Genomic DNA, 8,958 nt, shown 5'->3' on the forward strand with positions numbered 1-8,958 from the left:
AAAAAGTTAATTATGCTGGTAAATTGATCATACAAGTAAAATAATATAAGCATAATTAAAATGCAAAGTTTAAACGAGTATAATAAAAATTAAATTGTTTGACTTGTTTTATGTTAATGTTTGATTTATGAATATACTATGTATATATTGGACTTAAGTTTCATCTTAGATATCATGGCAAAAAACCTACACACAGCTATAACAGGTATTTAGTTTTTTTTTTATATATTTTGTGAAAATAGCAAGAGTCTTGCAAGAGTCTTGCGCAAGACCAAGACCAAGACCAAGACCGAGTCTGCAAGACCAAGACCAAGACCAATATTAAGGTGTATACCCAAGACCAAGACCAAGACTGAGTCTGCAAGACCAAGACCAAGACCAAGATTTTGAAAGTCTTGGTCTTGGTCTTGTTTTGCTCATCACTAAATGAGTTAGTTAGGTTGATGGTAAATATTTCAATAAGTTTAAAGTAACTAGTTATTCTAATTTTTTTTAACAAAGTTAAAAGACATATGGAAACGTACAACCCGCTTATTAAGTTAAGTTAAGTTATTTTTTTAAAATAATTTATAAATAAAGTCGCTGATATAATTTAAAATAATATAAAATAAATATTCATGCAATATACGTCATCAATAATGATAGTATATTTTTATTTATTAATTATTTATAAATTGACATTGACGTAACTTGGATTTGATTAAAAGTAAGTCGTTATTCATTTAGTTTATATCAATAAAAAGCAGTTAAGTTAAAAATTTATGAATTCGTTTTAATTCGATTATGCCCAAGCTTACACATTAATATCTTTCTTTCAACAATAAGTGACACAAAATCAACCGAAATTCTATATTGACAATAATATTGATGTCATTTCCAATTGAGGCATGACATGTTTTCCTAGAAATTGTTTTTTTTATAAAATACGTATAAAATAATATACTTTTACACTAATAAGTTATAATTATATTTTTATCAAATTCGACGAATTCACGTTCGAGTTATTCAACTATTCAAGTGTATATGACTTTTTTTTCAGTGTCGTCTTTAACGTGATTCAGTGGTTAATTTCGGGAAAACTAGACTTAATCACCACTCGAATCAACGAAGTACACTTACTGTTCTAAAATACTTAAATACCGTTCTCGGCCTATTTTTATAGAATTTTTTTTATTTAGGTATTTAATAGAATATTAATTATAATTCATACATCAAGGCATAAAAATCGAACTTAAACATTAAAATGTATTATAATATATTTTGCGTACATGTATACAGAAGAATGAGGGGGGAGGACATCCTACGATAAAACCCAGTCATAGGTAGATAGCATTTGAAAATATTTTTATGCAAACGTATTATTATAATAATACTAGCTATTTTTTTTATCGAATGCGTCGTTACTATAACAAACTGTTGATAAGGATTTGATTGATTTATACATTATAATATAATGAAGGGATAAATATATTTACATATAAGTAATTTATATTACTAATTATTATTATAATAGTCCGATGGTTAGTATGATTTAGTTGCCTATATTTTTTCATTTATGAAAACATTGAATTTATATTATTATTAATATTTAACTATTATAATAGTATGTATTATATTTATATAATTTATTATTGTTATTTTTGGGGTCGATGAAACCTTACCAGTTACCATAGAATGGTGGGAATAGGTTCGTGGCATAAATACCTACAAACAAGTACATAGAAATAAACCAAATGCAATGAAAATTTTAATTTAAAATTTAAGGAATAAAATAATATAATACCTACGTAAAGTACCAAATAAAGATACACTTTCCTACCAGAAAATATTATATCCCAGTTCAAAATCGAAACAGCATTATTTCTACTATAAATCGTGTAGTACACGTACATAACAAAAAACACATATTTTATTTCTTTTAGTTTGGTCTTACAATGATCTTGTGTAGGGTGTCTTATAACATTGTATAAAAATCGCAACGCAGGGCTAAAATTAGTGGCTCTGGTTTTCGGGAAAACCGGCATAATTGCCTGCCTTAACTTTACGCTGATGACACTGTCGCTTCAGTGTGTCAACTACTGACAAAATCAAAGTAATTTGTTTGATAAAACAAACGATGATTATCTTATAAATTACCTACCTGTAATCGAGTAGGATATTAGTATTTAGTGGATGATATTTTAAAGTTACACATTAGTCGTAATAATTAAATTTAATAATTATATTAAAAGGTAACACTAATCATGACTTGTCCCCGTGGTGTCTATAGAACTGTCGTAATGTTGAGGACAGGATATTATGTTCTCGAGCAAAGGCATGAAGGGCTTAAAAACTAAATTAAATTTTAATTTTTTTATTTAAAACTAAATTAAATTAATTAAGTGGTGGACAAGGGGGGTACGGTCCCGGGACCTATTGATTTAAGGGGACCATCTTTATTCCCAAAATATATTTTTTAACATGTCTAATACAGTTTAAAAGAAAAAAAAATTATTTAATTTAGATAGGTATGGTGGGTAAATTATTATTAAAATTATAAAATAAAATTTTTCTCAATTTAATATCACGAAAAATTACTATAAATAATGAACTATGTTTGCCAACAATTTTGTTTGTTTTTTTTTTTTGAGAATTTTAGATTACCGATTTAACTATTTAACTATAAAAAAGGTAGTTAGCAGAAAAAATTATTTAGCTCTTGTAAATTATATATTTCAGTTAAAAGTATTAATGTTTACTATACTAAACTTCAGAGGAACATATTTAATAACCTAGTGAACCAAAAGGTATCATTTGACTGTTAAAATGTTTAGAAAAAAAGATTTACCAGAATCCATAAAAAATATAGTGGTTACCATTTGAAAAAATATAGTCGATTTTATTATTGGGACAACTACGGGTTTAAAAATGTTATGAAAAAATTGCCTGTTAAAAATAAAGAAACACATCTCTCCATATCATCGGTCCATAATTGTAAAAAAAAAAAACCGTGTACAATGGCATATTATGTAAAAAAATTATACAATAATATAAAGTCGTCAGTATGTAATGATACAATATTATTTTGAAGTTAACGTTGAATGGGTGCCCCACCATAAGTGCATGGTGTCCCGGGGCCCAATTTATCATCAATCTAGGCTTGTAAATGACACTCTAGCATCGATTATAATACAACCCATATGTATATATATTACTAAACTAAACCAAAATATTATACTACACAGAGGTACATTATTAAATATTATTAGTATTATTATATAGTTACCGTCCAAGTAGTCGCTACGTCGTTGATCATTTCGATGTAACTTTCCTCCAAGAAATACGCTTGTTCGGTCTGATACACACTGAACAATACGACGGACAACAAAATGACGAGACGAGCCATTTTTACGGTTTTGCTGGAAAATAATCGTAAAAGAAACGAATCAACTAAAATGCATCCGTTGCGACAGTTACAACAGCAACCAGTGATTTTAACGTGTCCAGTGGTCGACTATTTATACGGTAAGCGATTATCGTATCAAGTATGTACCTACTTACATCGTTGATATTCAAATTTTAGGAATTGTTTGCTTTTGCAAGCTCTTATACATTATCGAGTGTCCGTAGGTATGATAAAATATATCAAAAACTGTTATCAAATAATTGTCGAACATTTAATTTAAAACAATAATAAAATAAATAATATTACATAAGTAAATAACTATTACACTTATTAAAGTTATGCATAAAACCATATCTTTTCATACCTATTTTAATTTCGTGTCGTTTTAACACTTCAAATTTAGTCTTGATTGTATTTGCACTAATTTATCAAAAAATATTATCATACTATTTTATTCAGAAATGATCGCAATAATGTTATGAAATATTTCGATTGACATATTATTATATAGTCCAAGTACAGTCATTGATTTTTTTTAAATATCGAGTTTCGATAATATTTTAATTACGAAAATTAAATAATTTGTACGATATTAAAGTGCGAGCGATAACCACATAAAAGTGGTACCTACCACCAATTTCTAGGTATAGATATTTCTATACAAAATAAAATAAAATATAATAATATAAGTAAAAAAAAAACTAAAGAAAAATATCAAAATACTTAATCAAGACGTTTTCTAATTTATCAATTAACGTGTAAATAGTTACCTTCTAGATATATTTTCAAAAAAAATAAAAATAAAAATCCATAACACAAGTTGACTTAAAATTGCTTTTATTAAAAACGTATTAAGTAAGTACATTGGTTTTCGTGTACATGCGTAAATTATAGATATCCTTTTAAATTGTACTATTTATGAAATAAATACACAACGTAAAGTATTTTCGATATAATATTATACAATTTACTTTTAAACATCAAATAATTTATACAAACAACATTTGAAAATTACATTACCTATTGTGGGTACATAAAATATAATAATAGTATAATATAAATTGCAAATATTCACGAATAATATATGTAAATTTTTACAAAATAACTTAAATCTATAGTCTTCATTAAAATATCTGATTTCATCCAAATATGAAATTAAAATGTCAATAAAACAAAACTGTAAATATGTTTTTAGATTTTTTTTTTTTTTGTTACAATACACTAGGTACTTATGAGAAAACACGTATTCAATTTTAAATCCTTAGCTATGAGAGTTGAACATTTTGTAAATTTTAACTTCAAAATTATCTGTAATTTTATTGCTTTTATTGCTTTTCAACTTTAAATGCCTATAAAATAAAAAAATCGTGCCTACCTAGATACCTCCTACCTATAATATTTCTTAATTTCTATGATAATAATTTAGGTATGAAAGTACACTGCAAACTTGGTCAAATTTCAATTGTATTTTAATGACCAGAAATACACGTAACATAATATAATTATATAAGTAAAAGAAGCAAGCATCGACATTTCCAATAAAAATGTAACATAATATTATAATTATTAGGGATCGGAAGTTGTAGGAATTGCATATTTTTCTGTACGTTCACAATTTATAGCAGACCTAGCTAGAAATTTGAAGTAGGTATACAATTGCGAGTTGAAAAATTAAAAATTGAAAATGCATATTTTGCATATTTTAACAATTTTAGCTAAAAAAAGTACATATTTCATTGATTTTATATGCATATTATGCATATTTTATATTTTTCTAAAAAAATTGATTTTTTTCTTTCTTAACCTGTATATTTCAATTAATATTGAATATAAAACTTAAAATTATCAATGAAGGTATTTATTGTCAATGCCATAGTCAATTACGAAGTTAATTACAGTGATATTGTGACACGCATTTAGTCTATCATGCTAGTATGCCGAAATACTTATTTGTAGGGCTCGGAAGTTGTAGGAATTGCATATTGTTCTGTATGATCTCAATTTAAAGCAGACATACCTAATTAGATAGAAATAGAAATTTGAAGTAGGTATACAATTGCGAGTTAAAAAATTGAAAATTGAAAATGCATATTTCACCAATTTTAGCTAAAAAAGTGCATATTTCATTGATTTTATGCGCATATTTTTCGCATATTTAACATTTTTAATGCATATTTTGCAATTTTTTTCGTGCATATTTGCGTACATAATTTACATTTTTTAGCTCCTACAACTTCCGAGCCCTAATAATTATATACACGTCAGTAAAAATATATAATAAACATAATTAAATATTTCTAGACTATTCAGGTAATGTGATTTAGATGATTTTAGTAAAAATGTTTAATTCAAACGCTAATTTAAAATAAATGAGACTTTGTACCTATTTTCGATGATCGCTTTAAGTCCAAACAAGTGATGGGTTGTGTATTAAATTATCAAATTTTATTTATTGATGAACGAATGTTGTACCAAACATAATATCATTATGAATAAAATTAACCAAAAGATCTTTTGAAGAAGTACCTATATTAAATTTCCGTATAAAAATTAAAAAGATCAAAATAGGCCAATATATTTTGAATATTTCCACATGTATTTAAAATGCAAAATATTTATTGAAAATCTAAAATTTTAAGGAAAAAAAAAACATGGGTAAGTATATTTAGATATTAAAATTAAAAAGCAGATAAGTGGATTTCGCTCTGCTGTACAGTAGGTTACAAGTGGTCATTGTAATTGTGTGATTGATGGTGTTCAATTTGAATTCAAAAATATGATATCATTCTCTAAGAAAAACGATTTTGAGCGAAAGCGGTCAGTCAGCCTATATATGATAACTAAGTATATTTGATGACATTATTTTGTAATTTATATTATACAACCTATACTCGTATTTACATGGAACCTTGTTTTAAATTCTCAATCCTTAGATATGATAAGTTTAACATTTTATACATTTTTAACTATAATATAATTATTACATTTTTAATTTGATACGTCATGTTGTCAAAATTCAAACTTTAAATCTTTATAAAAAAAAATTGTGCCTTTGTCTTTTTAATAGTATAAATTGAATGTTTTCTAAAATAGCAATTGTATTATTATGAATTTAAAAATGTTTTCTTAAATTATCAAGCCGTTTTTAAATTCGTGATAATATCCAATAGTTGTAGGTATAACTTATGTTCAAATTCTGATACTTAAAATAAATTACAATATTCTATAAATTTACTGTATTTACACCAATATTAATAGTCCAACATAATTATTCCAAATAACAGCTCCTAAACAAAACAAAATCCAACTTTCGATAGTTTTCTCAACATTTTTGAAAAATTACAAACCTGTAGTGGTTTTTAATCTAATCAGTAATCAGTACATATATTTCACTTGAGGAAATTATATAAAAACGGGAATTTTTACGCAAAATTGATTTTTGACAAAATTGATAGTTAATGTCGTTAAAAAATTTGTTCATTTTAGGCTAGGTATTAATGGAAATTTCAATTTTCAATTATGTGAAATTGTTTTTTATAAATGTCAATAACATTTATCTGGTTAAAAAGCTTGAAAATGTAATACAAGGTTCCTCAAACGTTGTTACACAGCAATTTAACAATATTTAAAAGACATATGCACAACTTTTTTAATAAGCATTTAAAGTTAAAATTTTGGAAAAATTTATCAAATTTTCAAATTATTTTGTAGTTAAAAATTTTTAAATTGTTCAATTTTTATAGACCTAGAATTTAGTAATGGATCGAACCAAACTGTTGCATATAATATACATGACTTAAAAAAAATTATAAAATATTAAAATAACAGATCATGATTACATACGAAGCAAACGTCAATAAATAACCGAGTCAACAAAATTGTAACAACTACATAAGGTGACGTCCACAACGGCTGTTCGGTCATTCGCAAGCTGTCGTACCAGTCTTTTTGCTTTTTTAATTGTTTTTTTTTTTTTTTTTTTGGAATATCTTTTTTATTATTAACCAAGACGTGTTACTTGTTTTTCTTTACTCGTGTTTTAAAGGATTCCATCTCACGTGTGCGTTCAGAGACGTTTGTGCCGGACGTTCGAACCTAAAAGAACCGGAACCGGAAGTGAACCCTTTATTTTAATAAATAAAGTACCGGAACCGACCAGAAACTTTTAAATGAAATAGGTTCTTTTAGGTTCAATAGTAAAATTATTTATTTGTTTTACTGTTTTGTGTATAATCCATGTATGATCAAATTGCAACAACTACATAAGGCAATGTCCACAACGGCTGTTCAATCATTCGCAAGATGTCGTACCAGTCTTTTTACTTTTAGATTCTGAGTGGAACAATGAATGTATTGAATTTACATTGATGTGTTTTTTTTTTTTTGTGTCTGGGTACACGATAAGTAGTTGAAATAATGCTTCGATTTTCAACTTCAGTATCTTGTTTGATTGGAAAGTGAATATTATTTGTGCATTGGGAAGATTGAAATTCAAAATTCCTAGTAATTTTCAAAAGCGCCGTGAAAAACAAAAGAAAAATTAAAGAAAAATGGGAATTTTTACACAAAATTTGTTTTCGAGAAAATTGATTTTGGTTTTTGGTAAAACTCTAAAACAAATGAACGTAGATACATGAAATTTTCACTGGTTGTTCATATTTTCAATTTATATACATGATAAAATTTTCAAAATATTTTGATTTGTTTTAAACTATTTAGGACATTTTCAGTTTCCAATTTTTTTAGTTTTTTTTTTCTATGAATGTCAATAAAACTTTATTTGTCGAGTAAAAATACATGATAATTTAATACAATGCTACTACTATATTTTTACAATGATATTTGAAAAATAATAAAAATCCTTAGTCACAGATTTTTTTATAAGCATTTAAAGTTCAAAAATTGGCAAAATATGTAAAAATCACGAAAATTAGTAAATTATTTTGAGTTAGAAATTCATAAATTTTTTTCTTTTTAAATCTATGATTTGAAAATGTAATAGAAGATCATTCATAAGTTTGTCCATTTTTATCAAAAAAAAAAAAAAAATATCTTCAAGCAAATCAAATTAAATTTTTAACCTAAACTTTGAGTTTTCAAATTTTTACAAGATTGGATTATATTCACTCCATTTGTCACGTAGTGAATTTTGTTAATTCGTTGTAATTCAAAAACGAATAACAGAAGTGACATGAAAATTTCACTGATTTTTCATATTTTCATTTTCTATACACCATAACATTTTGAAAATATTTTGAGCTGTTTACGGACATTCTCAGTTTTCAATTTTTTTAGTTTTTTTTTCTATAAATATCAATAAAATTTTGTTTGTTGGGTAAAAAAACATGAAAATTGAATGCAAGGCTCCTGATATATTGTTACAATATCAGTTGAAAAATATTAAAAATACATACGCATAGTTTATTTTTATACTCATTTTAAGTTCAAATTTGAACGAAATTACATATTAAAAAACCTAGAATAACTATTTTATTTATTTTGTTGTGATTGTATAATATTATTCGTGGGTACTTGAAACTTCTATACTATTACAATATTATATATATATGATA

The 8,958-nt window shown here is 25.5% G+C and overlaps 1 protein-coding gene across 4 annotated transcripts in view; it reads right to left on the reverse strand.

Annotated features, from left to right (window-relative positions):
- Positions 1 to 8,958, reverse strand: part of Catb-16a (cathepsin B-16A) — a 51,220-nt gene that overhangs the window by 40,324 nt on the left and 1,938 nt on the right. The window contains exon 1 of one of the 4 annotated variants that reach the window (XM_029485026.1): positions 3,266 to 3,482. In XM_029485026.1, coding sequence (XP_029340886.1) covers positions 3,266 to 3,385 — 120 coding nt within the window. In that variant the 5' untranslated portion in view covers positions 3,386 to 3,482. 4 annotated transcript variants of the gene reach the window in all.

Source organism: Acyrthosiphon pisum, chromosome X, assembly GCF_005508785.2.
Source record: "Acyrthosiphon pisum isolate AL4f chromosome X, pea_aphid_22Mar2018_4r6ur, whole genome shotgun sequence".
In the NCBI taxonomy this organism is placed as follows: Eukaryota; Metazoa; Arthropoda; class Insecta; order Hemiptera; family Aphididae; genus Acyrthosiphon; species Acyrthosiphon pisum.